Source organism: Ooceraea biroi, chromosome 3 (genome assembly GCF_003672135.1).
Source record: "Ooceraea biroi isolate clonal line C1 chromosome 3, Obir_v5.4, whole genome shotgun sequence".
In the NCBI taxonomy this organism is placed as follows: domain Eukaryota; kingdom Metazoa; phylum Arthropoda; class Insecta; order Hymenoptera; family Formicidae; genus Ooceraea; species Ooceraea biroi.
Window position 1 is genome coordinate 6278635 of NC_039508.1, and position 19304 is coordinate 6297938.

The 19304-nt window shown below is 39.0% G+C and overlaps 1 protein-coding gene across 6 annotated transcripts in view; it reads right to left on the minus strand.

The window, feature by feature from the left end:
* Window positions 1-19304, minus strand: part of LOC105275420 (glutamate receptor ionotropic, kainate 2) — a 133508-nt gene that overhangs the window by 12564 nt on the left and 101640 nt on the right. For all 6 annotated transcript variants that reach the window (XM_026968085.1, XM_011332229.2, XM_011332228.2 and 3 more), the window contains exons 9-14: window positions 14394-14597; window positions 13505-13708; window positions 10043-10147; window positions 9224-9481; window positions 1220-1417; window positions 128-353 (exon numbers count right to left, since the gene is read on the minus strand). In XM_026968085.1, the coding sequence (XP_026823886.1) occupies window positions 128-353; window positions 1220-1417; window positions 9224-9481; window positions 10043-10147; window positions 13505-13708; window positions 14394-14597 (1195 nt within the window). The remainder of the gene's footprint in view (window positions 1-127; window positions 354-1219; window positions 1418-9223; window positions 9482-10042; window positions 10148-13504; window positions 13709-14393; window positions 14598-19304) is intronic.

Genomic DNA, 19304 nt, shown 5'->3' on the forward strand with positions numbered 1-19304 from the left:
AATTGGACATCACCTGTCCCGGAAAGTTCTAAACTTTCAATATTAAGCACGCTTGTAATCTACTTTTAAATTAAACTTCTCTCTCGCACAGCAGTGATTGTACATTGTAATCTTTACCCATATTTACCTTTTGGAGTAGCAATTCCGTATCCTTTGCTATCTAGAAGGCCCCCTATCTGCGTCAGATTGCAATCGCGTTGAACTGAGTAATCGAGCATGGTTGACTCCATTAGAAATGCGTAGTCGCCTTCCAGGACCCTCTTCACCCCTTCTTCGTAAGTTTGAACGAACACGGATGGAGTCTTCGATTCCATAAATTTCCACATTTTTTGGTAGATTCCAATCTTCGAGTCCTGTAATTAAATTTTATAATTTGAAATGTTATAGTTTTTGTCTTGTACGTTTTGTGTCTACACACTACTTTTTACTAAAATTCTAAAATTTGACTAAAAATAAAAAATAATTTCATTTATTTAGTTAAAGATTACTGTTTAGAATAAATTTGAGTATATCGATGATATTCCATCGAAAGAGACTACTGGTTTTTTATTCAGGTTCTAAACATCGATATTTCTCAGACAGATAGATAATCGTTCTTTGACTTTTGCAACTTTAAAGGTAAATTCAGAAAGTTTTTGCTCATTACTTTGCTCGTCAATTTGCTCGTCTCTTCATAAGCGAAGTGACTCAGAAGCGAAAATAGAACTAATAAAAGAAGAAAAGCAGTGTTGTCGTTCGATGAATAGGTATGTTCTCGATAAAAAAATATCGATATTGTGGTAACGTGTTTCTAAAAGTACATCCTTCTATAAACTGATTAATTTTTCGTATGGTTTTAGTAGATTTATTTACGTGCTCTTTTTTTTCTTTCAACGTAACGTACCAGATTTTCATGTCTTTTTACGCTCACGTAATAATTTTATTATTCTGTGAAATTTTCAATCCGATATATAGTATTGTCCATTACAGTTTACATTTCCATCAGCACGCAAACTTTATTTGTGTAAATTATATATTGTCTCATGCATCTCCAATCCACTGCATTTGAATGAAATGCATGATGTTGTATACGATGGGGGAAGCTTTTAGGAACAAATGTCCAGATGTCCAAATTTCAAGGTAATACATTATTAATGCTAAAAGGCACGTTTTTAACGGGGAACGCATACTTACGGGCAAATGCAAATATAAATGATCTTTCTCTGTCTGTTATACTTACCCTGAAAAACGTCATTGTGCTCCCACCTTCCAAAGTACCGTACGATATCTCTGTTTGTTCGGCAAGATCTGCGGCATTCTCGATCGGCGTTATCATCCTCTCAACTGTCAGGAAGGCGGCCAAATTAGCGGTGTAAGAGGAGATGATGATGAGCGTGAAGAACCACCATATGCCGCCTACTATTCTCGTACTAGTCGCCTGATAACGAGGATTAATTTCATCTTTATCACGAATATAAAATCCATAAGATAATATCGTGTTACTCGTTCTCCGGCAATTACACGGATATCTCAATCTCCAACAATATTGAACCATGAGCCAATTAATATCAAATCGAATTTTGCCCCGCGAAGTATTAATTATTAATTCGCAATCGCATTCATTGTTCATTTAAAATGTATGTATTATATTACGAAAATATTAAATGTGATCCATTAAACGATTGGAAGATAATCTATAAATTTCAGCATAAGCCTTCGCGAATTTTCGGCACATTCGTGCGCGAATGTATGTACGTACAGATCAATGTGAACAATCTCTTATACGCGATACGTCATAATCATAATTGCAACTAAATCTTTCAATGATATCGACAGCCCTTTTTGGGCAATCGAGTAACGCCGGGATATATTAAATAGTTCATTTACCGAACAATGGAGATCGTTGAACTCGACTCAAGTATCAATCAAGTAGTAGTCAGTAGCGTCGAAATCAAGCTGTCGTAAGCACGCGAGAGGAACATCCGTTTGAAGCCTCGAACACGAGGAATGTGAATGTTTCAACCGATACAACCCCACCGCGAGGCAGATACTCTCACTTGTGTCGCGGTAGACCGTAAGGAGGTCCGAAGATCGATCGAAAACGCATCAGGGCGCAGAGTGACGAGGTCGATTTGAGGCGCGATTCCGACGGGAAATACCACGCAGCAGTCGAAGAATGCAATACGGGAACGGTCTCGTTTAGGATTCGCCGGCAGGATATTTCGACCCATTAACGGCGTACCCGACGATCGGCGGAAACGATCGTCGAATGTAGGGCGCTCCATGAATGGTTCCGCCGTTTCCGCGCTACATCCCCCGTTCCGCGGGTCGAGCAAACGATTTTAATTCTGCCGTAATATCCCGAAAAGAAAGGAATACGTCCGCGGTATAATCCGCGCATTCAGAACGGCGTAATGGATGTGTTTAATTCCTGTGCCGAATATGTAATGTGCCTCGCGTTTCGCGGGCTTCGCTTGTGAAACTGCTTTTTTTCACAAGGGGACAAGGGTCGCTCGTTGCCAGTTATCGAAATTTCCCCGGGACGTGGCTCGCACGTACGCAAAGAACACGGAACAAAAGGAACGCAGAGCGTTATTATTTGCAATATTACATGCTCCCTCACGAACGCTCTTTATTAACGCCGCCGCGCCTGGATGATATGTCGCGAAATGCAGTTCGCTGACACTCGAGACAGTCGCAACGACAACCCCGCATGTACATACGTGCCACCAGAGTCATTTAGCATCACATGGTGTGTGTTTCGTGCACACGCACACTGTAGATTTGTGGGATCCAGATGACATTTTAGTCTTCTTTAGGTTCTTTTACGATTTAATATTTGGCTTCATCCGAGAGAGCATCTATCAAGCAGATACTGCAATATGTTAATAAATGTGTATGAGCATCTATAATAATATATGTAGCTTAATCTAAATTTTATCTACATACTTGCTAACAATATAACGTACAACTATAAAATGAGGAATTGATTTGGCAAGAATCAATTAGTTGCAGACCTGAGCTATCCAATTAGCATTGCTCTCTCCTGTACGTAATTTTGCATCTCTCTTATAAACTCTAACGATATCTTGTTTTACCGCTTGTTTTGCGGAAACAGAAGCGTCATAAAATTCGTGCAATGGCATGGCGTGAGGGTAAAGCGCAAAAAAATATCGTGTTCCGGAAAAACGATGCATATACATACATACGTCTCGTGATTTATAAGCTTAGATAAATTGACTTCATGTCCTGATGATTCAGCGACACGATAAGCGAATCCGTACGCTGCAAGATAATGTCGACATTATTATTCATATCGTGAAAAAGATAATGTTGTTTAGCCATGTATGAATATGTATGTACGTCTTTCCTATTTACGTATTTCAATATTTGTTATTTCTGCGATTCGCGTTTCTGACACAATTAACTCATACGTATAATAATGCAGTTTATCTTCAAATCACTTAAGTGTTTCATAATTATAATAAATCATTGTGATTTTCACATATGAATAATTTAATATTATAATTAAAAAAATTAACCATTCATTCGATTAATTAGCGTATCTCACAAAGTGCATTCTGCCTAAATTTATACGGACTAATATCGCATAGATACGCATAAACACGCGCTGCATGACGTGTGCAGCTTATACGAGTAACTGGTTACCACGCTACAATAATAGGAACATATGACTAGGACGCGGAAATTCCTGAGGTTTCATCACAGCGAACCTCGTCAAGACGACGCTGAGATATGCTGAGACGCTCCACATGTAACTGTTTTCACTCACGCTGTCGTTAATCCAAACAAAACTATCCTGCTTCGCTACTGTCTGAAAAGCGATGCATTTTGGATTACAACGAGACTCGACACACTCGTGAAACCTCACGAACTTTTTGCAGGTGACCAAATACTAAGCGTCTGCGACGTCGCATTTTCGGAGCAAAAGCGATAATTAGCATTCAGCGATTAGATCAATATTAAGCGCAGTGCAACGTCTCTATTTTTTGTAGCACTAATACTGGGAAAGATTACAATTGTAATAATTAATATGTCCTAACCGCAGAATAATTGATGAAAGAGCGAACGGAACGTGTTCGCGAAGAGATTGCAGATATGAACTCTGACCCGCGTTTCGTTCGTCTAAATATCAAGCGTCGCTATATTTCATCGAAAACAACAGATATTGCGACAAGAATTATAAAGCACCTAGCTCTTCCCACTAGTTCTTTCTTTACTTTCTACTGATATCTTCTCTTTTTTCTTTCTCTACGTGACATGGAGTACGAAGCACAGGGAGTTTGGAAAACACCGTTCGATACTGCAATCTCTCGAAAGAACACCCGTAGCAGTCGTTCGCGTAAAAGTGAAGAACCGAGCGTCAAATTTACTACCGCACCTTTCCACGCGAAACTACTCCTCCGCGGTTTTTCGAATCTTGCATACAAAGTTCATGGCCTTTTAGCTTTTCGTAGTATTAGCTAAGGAAACAAAACTCGCGGTGGAGTGATCAAGTCAACAAATGATTGTCATGGAATATTATATGTACCAATATTACCAATATTACTAATATTTGAAAGAAAATATAGAGACTATTGTATTATTATTACAATGTATCATGCATTTTCTTTATCGCATAGATGTAAATTGTTGCGAAATATGCAACATTGTGTAATATAAAGCGATGATGCTAAATCAGAGGAAAATGTTAATATGAGATCATATTATTGCAGATATGAGTGTGTTGCTCGATACGTTGTACAATTAGCCGAAATAATAAAAACTGCAATAGCATGGAAGCAAAATATAAAGCAATTGACCTATATGTGCATGCAGGGCTGACATGCATTTTTTCTGATTAACTCTTCGACATTTATTATTCTCGATTATATAATGAACTCTTGCACCAGAGCGTTTACTCTATTCTTGATGATGAAAACGCCAAGAATGAAAGAAGTAATTAGAATCAATTTAATTCATCGACTCAAACACGATTAAAGTCTAATAAATTTTGTGTTTGTGCATCCATCATTCCACTTGACATTAACAAACTTTCTCATGACTGATTATTGCAGCTCGATGTAAGAGCAATGCGCGCTGATTTTTTTAACGCAATTATACCAATACTATAATACCAATTATACCAATAATTTTCCGCAATCAAAACGCGTCGTGGAAAATGAAACGAGATTTCGAGAAGAAAAGGAGAAAAGAAGAAGAAAAAGAAACTTTACATGTGTGGATATGGTTTCTTTTTTTAATCTTTGTAAGTACAGTGCAGAAAGAAAGGGAAAAACGAGGAAGAAAGGTACGGCGCGAATAATAACCGACAGTTCTTTTCGCTCCGAATGCTCCCATTGTCCACTCTGGCAGTGCTAGCGCCGTTCCAGTTTATACTTCGCGGATACTTTTCTTGCGATTGACGGAAGTCTATACAATATTGTACGTATTATTCGACAACTGAAAGCCAATTGCGCGCTATTCTGCACTGCCGGCGTTCTTCGTCCTATTCTGTCTACCGTGTTACATGCCGTGTGACGACCGTATAAATAAAAATCAATCCTATGTCACGTGGAATAATAATTTTTCCAAGCTGAATAGCGAGTGAAAAAGTACGCTTCTTCCCTAGGTCGGAAATAAAAAATCACAATCTATATTCATCACTGTGTAGAATATTGCATCATTCGTTTTTTCTCTCTTTTTCGCAAAACATTCTTCGGCAGACTTTAAATGAACCATATTATAATCCAAAGGAAAGTAAGCGCATTTACGTTATCAATATTATTTCATTTTGTCGTCTTGCAAATACCCGCGCGAATTTATTATGAATGCCGTAAATATTTCGCATTTTATACACCTACCGCTTTTTTGGTTCTATTCAATGCTATTTATTCATCTCCGCATATGGCGGTTATGCATGGTATATTTGTATGGTACTTTTGTACGTCTACCATTTATTTATTTTCCTTGAAATTTAAAGTTCGCTGAATTCCCTGTGCACTATGCAGTAGTAAAATTTTTTAAAAATCGCGCATCGCGTAACCGGGATTTGCATATCATACAATATCGTACAATATCATAATTGCGATACAAACATAAATTCTCGTTAGTCTTCTTAAAGGAGACTTCTTATTTCTACAAAGCAACAACAAGAAACTGAAATTTTTCATCATACCTACATATATCTCGAACGTACAGGTCATAAATAACTTTACAATTTCTTCATTTGTGTCGCTTTCTGTATTAAAGGAACATACAAGTATACTCGAAATTAACATTTAATTGGAAAAGAAGCGTACTTCCTATTTGGAAACGTAAAAAATTTGCTTTATTGGAAAATCGAATTCTTCGATAGATATAAAGACAAATTACTTCTGACATTTATCGATTGTCACCTCTATATATATATATACATATATATATATATATTTCTTTCATTTTCCGCAAGGTATTCCCAAGATATCGCGGCTAATAAAGTTTCTTCTTTTGCTTCTCTCTTTTCATGGTGTTTCGTACGTGGTTGAACAGAGCGAGTAATTTCCAAGAGTGTGTATATATGTGTGTGTGTGTGTGTGTGTGTGTGTATACATAGATATATCTCCGATAGCTATTAAAAGAGAAGAGAATTGCTTCACACAAAAAGAGTCTTATGCGATGTGAATATAGACACGAAGAAAGGAAACGGACCAGTAAAGCGAGAAAAGAGAGTTTGTTGTGCCGTAAATTATTTCGCGACTAATCTAGTCGAGAGTCAGTTTCGCCAAAGCCAAAGTTATTTCGAGTTGATCCTGCAAAAGCTGTGTGGATTACTATAACTATTCACTGTCTCTTATAATTATTAAACTCTTTAATTATATTGAAATTATTATACATATTTTTCATGCATTTTTATTAAGCAAATTATATATTTTTAAGGCAGACTGTGTACATATTTTTTCATAAAATGTTTATACGTGTCATAAAATCGTTTAATACGTTAAACGAACATATTATATGTTCTCATAAAACGGAAGTTTTCATCGAGAGGTCGTAAAAAGTTTAAGGGATCGACGCGTTCTCCTACGCGTGCATGCGTATCAGGAAAAGTACAAGATTACAAAACAGAAATGACCTATTTCATTTTACGCCTTGATCAAAATTTGGCTGAGCCGTGATAAACTAATCCACCGCTCTTCGGTCGCGCTACGTTGCTTTAAACGAGCATTGCGCCGTCGTAAAATTTTCAGGGGAGCGCAAATCTTATATCCACGCGCAAATTATACGCGATCTTCTTTAATTAACGCCGTAGAAGTCTACGAAGTTAGTTCTTGAGCATTTCTGCCCGCCATAAATTTCCGAATATTCTACTCGTGGGAATGCGCGCAGTCTTGCGCGCGTTTTCGTCAATAAAAAAAAGAGAGAAGGAACGTTATTTCTCGGGGCTGTTTTTGACTCTGTGCGGTGACACGTTTACCTTAGGGTTGAGGTCGCTGCCCTGTTGCATAAGTGTGCCGACCGTAAACCAAAAGCTATTGGCCAGGCTGAACTCGTTGACAGTTTTCAGCAGCGGAATGTCGTCGCTGTCCGGATCCAAGGCGCTCACGTGATTACCCTGATGACGGTGTGATGACCCCCGCCAAGTGGTGCAATTACAAGAACGAACGTTTGGACGTGTTATTGAAGATTGAATATGCAGATGTAAAATAACTCTGATATTGCTTTTTTCCATTTTACGCAAACGACACTCTTCATTCGAAAGATGCAGTCTTTTTAAATTCTTATTCACCCTTACTTTTTTTCTTTCTTTCTTTCCAAGAGCGCCGCATTAAAATCCTGTGACACAGCACGACGAAATTGAGTTCTTAATAAAGTCTCGTGAAAATTCAGCAGCAATATCGCGGATCTCGAGTCAATTATTGGAAGAGAGAGAGAGATAGAGAAAGATAGAGAGAAGAGAGAGTGTGTGTGTATGTGTGTCAACTGTTATTCTCTTATTTCAGCTACTTATATAGGATCGTAATTACTCAAAGGAATACTCCACGTTTTTGTCGATCTAATCGATCGTTTAGCACCACTAGGCGGGAGCCTACCTGCAAAGAACACCTGCAGCTTGGGCAAGGTGACGGCTCCACCCACTCGTAGGGCGAGAATCTTGCCACTATCCATATCGTCAAAGAAACCATTACGTAAGCGCCCATCAAGGACAGCCAGATCTCCACGGCGAGGGGATTCATGAACGAGAAGAGCCGCGACGGCGTGCGTTTGGATACCTGAAGCAATGACAAGGCGTTTCGGCGTTACTGATCTGTGATAATTGATCCGATTGACCATGGGATGTCAACGAGATGCGACGAAACCATTCCGTTCGTCGTCGTGTGTCCGGCTGAAAATGAATGCAGACGTCTACAACTCTCGCGCGCCGCTTTCTTCCACAATACCCAGTCTACTTTTTTTCCCCATTTCCGTGGCTCTCTCCCTCAAACGGCTCGAAAGGCGATTCTTTATTTCGATGGAATTACGGAAGCGTATTATTCTCCGGCGCGCCGGGCGGAACACAATGGTGGCGCACTCTGAGCGCAACCGCTCTATGTGCTGCTTTATTTTTTAACGAGAGAGATCGCTGAAGCCACGAGAGGCAATCGAGATTGAAGATTCTGAGACGTAGCAATCCACCTCAACGACGAGGCAGGCAATAATGGATTCGAGGTAATCTAGTCCAAATGTTAAATGAGAATTTCGTGCATGGTGGAGTCTCCCGGCAATCAAATGATTCATTTCCACTTGTCTTGTTCATGGAAACAAATTGTCGTTTCTACAATAGCTCGACAGAGATAACGCGTTTTGTCTTTTTTTTTGTTGAGAAAACAGCGTAATATAGCCTTTATAACAAGGCCCTCGCTGCAATATTGTTCTGTGAATTTATCCGATTGTCTTTCCTCGCAGCTTCAGCTCCCTGTAATATTGCAAACACACGATCCGCAAAATAAACAGATATGAGAGAATCGACGAGTTGCCAGTAAACAGACATCTACTGTTTGCGCTCCGGTGAGATGATGGATTTATGTGCGCGCTGCCTCGTGAATGGGGTTGGTATAGAGCCCGTGTGCGCCTCGAACGTGTGAGGAACATCGTCGTCGGATGGGGCCACGTCTCGGTAGCAGCCTCTTCGAGAGACGAGTTGCGGCTTACGGGAGTGTGCGCGAAGGAAAACGCCATAGAAGTATGTATGTAGTCCAATGGCGGAGCACCTCGTTGAGTGTACCTTGGGGTTGAGTCCGCTGCCCTGCCTGAGGAAGGTGCCGGTGATGAACCAGAAACTGTTGCTGACGCTAAACTGGTTCTCGACCACGTCGCTCTCTGCTAGGCACGGATGCGGATTGTTCCACTCGTACGGGCTGAAGCGCGCCATCACGAAGAGGGTGAAGCTCACGAGCATGTAGGCGGCGAGCACGTACAGCCAAATCTCGATCGCCAGTGGATTCATGAAGGAGAAGAGTCGCGTCGGCTGACTGGACGGCACCTAAATTACGTCACGCTACGATTTTAATTAAAACGGATCCCACCCTTTATGCGCGGCGCGGCACGGAGGGATGCGGACTGCGTCACGAAGCCGACGCGAGTCGACCATCGCAGCAACCCTCGCGTTTCAAGATTCCTTTTGCAGCGAATACGAGAGATAAGAGAACTCACGACTTTCGCAACGAGAAGATGCAGATTAATGAGTCAGCGTCCTCACCTTCTCGCGTTTAATTGTTTAATTTAGCAGATACATGTTGCATATATTCACTTTTTGTCTATATCGACTTCAAAATAAATAAGCTTAAGATCTTGATGCCAGAAGGGATTATTACTTGTGAGATACTGATATTATTCATCATTTACTACGCTATTGCGTGCGACAACAACATGAGATGCTCATCACGTTCGTTAATCTATTTTAACGTAATACACGTGAACTGAAAGGTAATTAAGAAATGGACGTTAGAAATACATACGGCTACCCCTTGATAAAACACAGCTATTGCGTTTCATGCAGTTATAATTGTAACAGAAATATGAGAGACACGCGATATTAACTCACCTTAAATAATATTCCAATCCCCAGATTCATAAACGGTTTTGTGAAGTCTATCACGCTTTCTCGAGCGTAATTAATCGTCATGGAGGCAACTGCCAGATCCGCCCTCTGGAAAGAAATTATCCGAGAGTGTTAAGGAAATCTTATTTTCTCGTTAAAATTGAAATCGTACGAAACAGTAAACGCCTGTAACGTAAAAGAAATACAGAAAATTGTTTCCACCAGAGGAAATGTTTAAAAAATCATACTATAAAATCCATCGCCGATTCGCCAATCGATCTTCATCGGATAATGAAATAATCAAGACGCATCGCAGCACATTTGCGCCAGGCAAATTGCATTTTATTACGTAAGTGAGTCATGAACAAGAACATCACAAATTACTGAGAGAGAAAGAGAAAGAGAGAGAGAAAGATAAATCTTCGTTTCGCGTTCGCGTTCAAGACAGTTTACCCTACGAGATGGTGGATGCATTCTTTATGAAGAGGCGAACGTCGCGAGCTACGAAGCTACCATTCGCGTCATCCTCCGTTTCGGAATATCCGTCTACGGTTTCGTAGGCTTCCAGGTTAAGGCGTCATCTCTTTTCACGAGGGATAGATTGCTCTGCATGTTTTATAAACCGCTGATCTTCGGTATTCACCGTGCGCGCTGTAGAACTGAGGCGCGAATTTTGCAAGCTGCACACCTTTCTTCGCTTCGTTCCTCGCCGTCATGAATTAATAACTTGCGTAAAGTTTTTTATATACAAATGCGGCAGGATATATGAACATTTAATATGCATTTCATCCTCCTAAATAAGCAACAGTATATTATTCACGAGGCACATTCATTCAGTACGTTAGTTTTTAGCAAGACTACAGTTATCAACTTGTTACTCAAGACATTATGTATTACATAAATACATTAATGTAATAATAAAATTTTTCATCGCAAACACACACAGAACATTTATAACATGTCTCAAAATATACTTTCGTAACATTTTTGTGTATTATGTTCATATAAATTATCGAAAATATATAAAGCGTTTAAAAAATATTGCTAAATAATAAATGTATATATATTTCACGTAATAAAATTGATAATAAAAATAAAATTGAAATAAAATTGACAATAAAACATAACGTTTTAACGCTCTTATAAACATATAAACAATATCATACCAATAACATCAATGATAAATGTTGCAATTTATCACATCACGTGTAATATGCACTATGCAATTTTGCATATATGTCATATAGAAAAATGATTTAATACACGGTCGAGTGCATCCGGATTGTTGTTAACTGTATCCATGTATTTTGTATATTTATACTGAAATGAAGCTATTGTGGTAAAAATTTATTTTTTGTATATCAGCATGTGCCTTTTTCAGATTTAATTCATTGTACATTTATCATTTATCATTTATCAGCGCTTGCTGCTGTCAAAAAGCCATTAATATTTTTTTTCAACATTCTAGATTTCTTCTCGCATTTGTCACTCTGTCGATATTCTCGCGCAACAATTTTAGAGTTGCGATTTTATTGTGAATGTAATTTCGTTTTCGGATGCACATATACTTGCCGTTTCGCTATATATTATACCTGTAATATGTGTGTGTATATATATATATATATATATATATATATACATATATACATATATAACGCTCCTTGCGCTTTCATCGATTCAGCGATGAAACTCGGGGAATCCAATAAGAACTCCTTTCAGAGGTTTCCTCTTCTCGGCGCATTAATGGTGCGTTCTGCCGTAATGTTTTACGTTTTTCATTGAGGATCTCATACTATGTACGCACACATGTCTTCTCTCTTTACTAGTGCTAGCGGCATAGATACAGTTGCACGTTCACAAGGAAACACAGTACGAATGGAGAACTATCCTCCCGGTAACGGAAAGACAACATTTACCTTTCTCCGGATATGTACAAGCTCGGAAACGTTAGAATTCCAATCAAAATTTAAAAACTTGTTAACATTGAGAGAACGTCAGGATTTTTTATTCTAAATATTCTCCATATTTATAATTTTTTCAACAACGTCTACATAGCAAAATAAATAAAGTAAAAAGTAAGAAAACTTAGAACAGCACAATATAAAAATAATGATTAATAATTTTAATTACGTAATTATCAACGACTTCTTTTAATAAGGAAAAGTTCTGCAAATTTTCAAATATTGAATTGCTCTTTTAAAGCTAATATTAATGAAGTAAGTATTTATTAAATCATAAAAGAAATCGATAATACTGAACGATGACAAATATTAGTTGCATAAGGAATTTATATTAAAAATTTTTCATCATTACTGTTTTGGTTTTTTCATCTCAGAATCTTTTAGCAGAATTTATTAAATTTTTAAAACAAACTCGACATGTAATGACATGTAATAGATTCATTAAATTAAATAATTGTTAATTAATTGGACGAAAGGTATGCAACTGCTAAAATGTCTAATTTAATGCAATATTTAATTTAATTTAATATTAAACATGCGTGGCTATATATTCCAGTCAGATAATTATTATTCCATTGATTCGATCCCGAGTTTAATTTGCGGTAGAAATTACACGGATATCGCGTGTGCCATCACCTACTCGATCATGCAGACAATAATGGATCGGCTACGCAAATTAAATCTGCAAGATGCTCGGATGCGCATACATTAAACTTTGATTTTAATAAGTGCGCGATTTTACAATTCAAATTACAGACGGCAACATCTGCCACCTAATCTATGAATCAAAATATTGGACACCACCGTTCGGCCGTAAAGATAAAAATGCTTATGCTCTAGATAATCCTCATATCTGAATACAAGCGTAAATGAAATTCCTCGTGGGATAGATTTATTGTGACATCGCCGCGAAACTTTACTTTACATGTGAAATCGGCCTCTTGTGTGTTCTCCTCTCCGATGTTTCTCCTGGTATATCAGCCACCGTAATTCCCTCTCAACGGTATTAATCTCTCGCGGTTCAAATTAATTTCAGCACAAAGTTCAATGCTAAATTCATCGCCTGAATTTTCACGCTTTTGGTACTGGTTATTATAAGCGATTATAATCGTCTGTAATGATTTAAAAATACATTTCACCAGCCAAAATTATTTAACCATAATTATTCAATGCCTTAACATAGCAGAAAATACATGAAGGCTTGTAATAAATTACGATAATTCCAGCTGAATACAGAGAACTGCAAAGATTTAATTAATTAATCGTGTTCCGCGTCGATTAATCTTCGTCTCGCGACATTCATCAAAGTTTTTTCTGGCTCGCACAGCCACGTTGATAGGGTGACGTCTGAAAACTTTGCTGTAAAACTCGGGACATGCATATTAACACCGAGATTTACATCTCATTCCCTATCTTGCTACATACTCATTTTGTTTGTCTAGCGACATTACATTACTGTACGAGAAGATACGAGAAAAGAAAACACGATTACGTAAATCCTTACCTTCTCCATAAGCTCGCGCACGATCCCGTTCCACTCTTTCGTCTCGGGATCATACACTCCGTACATGTGATCGGGCACTAATTTGATCGCGTACTGGAAGCCGACCTGGCTGGCGATCCACTTGAGTAAATCGATGCAGAAGCCTTCGAACCTTGCGTTGCCAGTCAGATTCTTGTCTTCTTTTACCATGACGTAGGGTCTTTCCTGCGGAAGATTGGATCCCATTGATAGGTCGTAGATTCGTACTCATAGTGCGACGGAGGTAAGACGCAGGCGAGAGAAGGCAGAGGTAATCCTTAAAAGTCCTTATTTTCGCGCGAAAAAGCCATATCAAACGTCGTTCTCCAATGCGAATATACATGGCATTGGCTCTGATCGCTTGTCCCTCCGAGATTCTTTTTTTTCCGACGGCATGAATTTTTTATAAAGGGTTTCCTCGACCGACTCGAAGATTTTCCTTTGATATAATGCTTCGCGATCCCGCCGTTTTCTATACTTAAACATCCCTAAATCGCTTTCTGTGCTTAAACACCCTTGGAATATTTGATTCTTACGGAGATGGTGGAATAATGTCGAATTATCAAGTTACAATATTAAATTTTTATATAAAAGCGTCAAAAAGAAGTTCCGAAACAACTTAATGCATTTTCACGGTTCACGAATTACCACGAATCACGTATAAATGCATATTCAAGCGCGCTTTTGCTGTCTGGCTTAAATATGAATGCTTCATCTGTACACCGCGTAACAAATTTATCCGAGCCCATTTAGAGCAGCTTTCATATTACCGTGTAATCAATGTTTCTGTAGTATCCTGTCTAATAATTAATTCTAACGTTCTAACGAGAAGATCGTAAGCGTGGCTAATTCGGGTACAAGGTGTCATTACCTCTCTTGTCATCACCACAAGCGTAATGTTGGTCCTTGTGGTCTCGTAAAAGGCGTCCAGGTCCGTGATATTAATGCCGGAGCCGGATTTCCATTCGCCAACCTTGACAAGCTCCTCTTTCTTCAGCTTCAAGAGGTCCAACTTGAAATTGTTTCTTTTCCCTTCGTTGAACTCGATATGCCCGGTTAGTCCTTGTAAGCCTGCCTGCAACAGAAACAATAATCGATACAAGCTAATCGATAAATGTAAAATCGATCGGATTTCTCCATATTCCAGGCGGCAGGACGCGTAGTAAATTTTGCGCTTCGTTTTGCGTATTATAAATTTATTTCACTAAAAGGAAGAAAAAGAGAGAGATATTTCTATATTATAATCCATTGATTGCATAGAGTAAAATCTTCCATGGAAGAACAGCGTAGCAGTTAACGAATTTTGCTTTCATGAAAATGCATGTAGCTCAGTCATATAATTCTTCGAAGCTTTATATTCCAACTATTTAAATACACACGAGTAAAATGTTGGAAACTGCGTTTTTATGTAAATAGCGGTCTTCCACCTGATAACAATATCTGCCCTCGCAATCATGGAACGAAGACCAAGAGTCGGGACTCTCGGCCAGAACTGGCGTCAAACAAGACGCGAAGAGATCGAGAAATAATAAAATTCTCGTGCAGGCGGTGAACATTGCAGGCGCTCGCAACCGTTTAATGACGGATACGACCGGATTCACCGCTCGTTAAATCACGTACGTCTGGACCAGCGTTAAATTTATTTCTCTTCCGTGTCCAGCAGCTCACGGACACGCACGCACGTGCACACGATTCATCGCCGACGGCCTACATTTCCGGCTGCATGCATGCCGGCGAAATTTTTCGCATTAATTACCGTTTGCGGTCTACTGGCGGTCTGTGCGCAGTTTATTTGATTTACATCTCTTTTTTTACTGTTGTATACTCCGTTGTTGCCCGGAGGTTGTGGGCCGAAATATTTATCCGAAATGTACTTCTTCCTAAATTCGGCCACGTGACTCGCCACGACTAGAGAACAGAATAAATCGCCGGCAGATATCCAGGACGAAGCGAACATTCCTTTCTTTCTCCGTTCAATTATTCCGTTAACTAAAGGATTTCGTTATTCGATTTTCGTGATTGAAGAGTTTTATTTAAGATGGCATATTTAACATTCGTCGCAATCCCATCCGATGTGATACCGTTATCTCTTGGCTTTTTATTATCGGATTTAATCCACAAATTCCTTCAACACTACGGCCGGATTGATATATGCGTGATCACATCAACTTTGCAAATACGCCTAGTGCTTTATTCCACTTGTAAATCCAGATTCGCTCGTTCAGTTTATTCATTCGGGAATGATGGCGAGTGTACAGAATGCGGGAGAGCTTACTACACAAGAGCTATAAAACAATCGATATTGCATCTGCATTGAGAATTTGGATCAATCCGATCTGGATTTTTTGTGCGGTTATTCCGCCCGCATATTGCTTAATCCAGCGCACAGCTAGAATGGAGACCAATCTAAAAGGAAATAATTGAATTGTTGTCTGTAGCCTTCTATATTCTTCAGAGAAAGAGAGAGAAGGAGATAGAGAACTCGCAGATAAAGAACTGAAAAATAATATCCTCTATATTTTCCCATGTCTGTCTTAATTGTTCGAGACATATCTGGAATACAGAGAAAATTTCCGCTCCAGACAGTTATTACATTACCAGCGACTACATTTGAACCGCGTAACGGAAACTGCAGTTGGATCAATCCACGGGGTTTTGCAAATTCATCAAGTGACCCGTTTGTTAACGAGATTTCCAGCAAAGACCGGAACGCCGAAGTACGATGACGGTTCCCGGCCGATGGTTTATGTGCGCGCGTGACAATTTCTACCGTATATTTACAATACCCATGATTCTACAAAGCGACGGTGCGTTGTCAAATTATTTCGCGAACTAGCGGCAATTTGCCTTCTATCAGTCTGGGAGTTCGGTGAAAATATGCTGCAGCGATTCTACGGCCACGGATTTTTTCCGAGCTGTCAGTGACGATATTGCGATCGTCGTGCGACCTGTGTGGTAGTTTAAACCCCTATCGCGATATCTCGTCAACGCTGGTGTCGACGAGCTGGTTTGCGTCAAAAATATGCCGACGCTCGCGGAACAAACGGTAAGCTCGCCGGAAGTGACCGACGATGCACGGTGCCGCGTGTAGTTTCGCTACTCGACGTACCTCTTGTCCGACGGATATGCACGTTAATTACATCTATGCGTGGGGGCCAGTATATCACGCATGTAACGCTGTTACGTACGCACACATTTCACGCTACAGAATTCGCAGCATGCGATATTTTGGGGAAACACGTTACGATGCATGGATATTACTTTCCAAAAAAAAAGGAAAAAGGAAAAACATGGTACGGCAAAATGATATTAACTGAACCAACGCTTATGAAAGATTGACATGAGTACGGATATTGACATGAGTATGAAAATATATTCGAGATTGCACATTGCAAGATATCTTTTTAATTTGCATTTTATTTCCACGATCAATACCGTTAAATTATTTCCCAATACTGATATTAATAAATATCTAGAAATAAGAAGGAGAAAGAGCGCAACATTGATATACATAATGCTAAATACGTATCGTAATACTGAATTAAATATCACTTTGCATTTTGCATTTGATATATTGCGTCCTATTCAGATCGCTCAAATCAATTATGAATAAAGCTGGGCTAAAATACTAAAGAATAGATAAATAGACTTTACATAATTAATAATAATTAATTTTACATTTTAAACGCACTTGAAAGCAATACTTGTGTGTTTCTCTTGTGATTCACATTATTATAATATTTTCCATTTACATACATAAATACTGTAATCTGTATTAAAACGGGCAGAATTTATATGAAATATGAATTAATATCACGAATTAAATGTATTGAAAGCGTTATAATAATAATTAATAAATAATAAATAATAAAGTGTGGGGGCGCGTTTGTGGGTTTTTCTCGCAAGTACTCTGTACGGCGCCGTTGTAATATATATACGTTTCTAACATCTTCGTGTATCAGCGTCTAGGGCAAGGGATCGTCTGCACAGCCCTACTGATGAGTCTGCAGACGATCTTAAGACGAAACGCTTTTCTAACTTCAGGATTTTCTCTCGTAGTAAAGGGAAAAACGGTTGCTGCATTATTTGACTGACAAATCCCGTCGGCGTGCAGTATATCGCGTTTGAAGAAAGAGAAAAATATTGTTAACCATCTAGCATAGCCAGTTTGATCGAAAGAAAAAATTTCATCTAATGTATATAATAATAATATCAACTAGATATATATCGTATGCAGTCTCCAATATATCTTGCAATAGCTGATTAATCATTTTATATCTCGAGTTACTCGTTTCTTATTCACGCACACACTTGCTTCACTTGGGTTCTCTACGTGATTCGCACTCGTATTTCTATACCTTCAGAAGAGTACCTGGATACCGAAAAGCCGCAAAAACCGCCTATACTTGCCAGGGTGCATTAATCTTGCGCTTTTGCAACGAGCTTTCAGCTTTCAGCGGCTAATTCGTATTGCTTAAACGGTGTAAGATTCGCGAAGGTTCTCGAGCGTGGAAAAGCTGAGCGTGTGAAGCTAGTAAAACTTTTCAGGCAGATGACAACTTATTCAATTAACACTCCGCACAATCGCGCAGTGTCAGCACGGCACTGTACAATATGCATTTACGTATAGGGCAAAGAAGATTTAGCAACCAGTAAAGAATTTTAGATCGATAATAACGGTTAACGGTTTTCCAATGAAATCGCTTATTTTATCGCGCGGTGATGATAATAGCACTCTGTCGACAGTTCGCCGCTAATTTATTATAAACACTGGGATGTGGGATGTAATACCGGTTTAGAGCGTTAACCTGACCATTATCCGCCTAACGTTAACCAAGAATGCGCGGTAACTCACCGGACCGCTCATTTATTTATGCAGTTATGATCCGCAGAAACGGCAGAAACGGCGGATACGGTTATTCCGTTAATAGAATACGGTCACGTCGGAAGCTGCCAATTTCCCGTCGCGGGACTTAAGCGCGAGCGGATTCGCGCGTGTACTCGATGCGCGATGCACCGTCTCTTCGCGCCCGGCACGCTATTTATGTCGAATTTAACATGAAAGAAATGTCGATAACCGATATGTAGGGTATAGCGACGTTTTGGTAAGCACTACGACCGCAAACGAGACGAGAGAGCGTTAATATTTACGAACGAGTGGATGATACGTGAAAGGAATACGTGAAGGAAGAGCAAGCAGCCTTATCAGGAACTTTTATAATTTCTGCGCCGAGTTTGGCCCGCTCTTTCTCTTTCTCTTAGTTCCTTTTTCTTCAGCAGACATTTCTCTATTGCTTGATAACGCTCCGCGACTTAAGTGGGATGCAGCGCGGACAGATAATAAAAAAATCATTCCACACCGCGAAATGATGGTTGGGAAACGATTTATACATCATTCGTATGTATTATATTTTTTTTATATATTAAGTTTCATTCAAATCGTTCAAATTAATTTGGAATGAGGCTGGATTAAAGTAAGTATTAAGGAATAGACTTTACATAATCATAATAATTCATTTGATACTCAAATACATTTTAGAAGCGAAACTTACACAAAATTATTACGAATCTCTCTTGCAGCATTATCAATATTTTTCATTGCATGTTTGTTGAAAATTAGCAATTGTAGCAAGCTGTTATTTTTCCTCCCATCGAAGATCATCGACATGGAGTCGTTAAAAAGTCGCAGCCATGTGGCGAACAAGTTTCGAAAAATTGTCACGACTTGCCGCCGCTATTTTCTTCTTCCTGCTTTTCTTTTTCGTGTTCTTCTTCTTCTTCT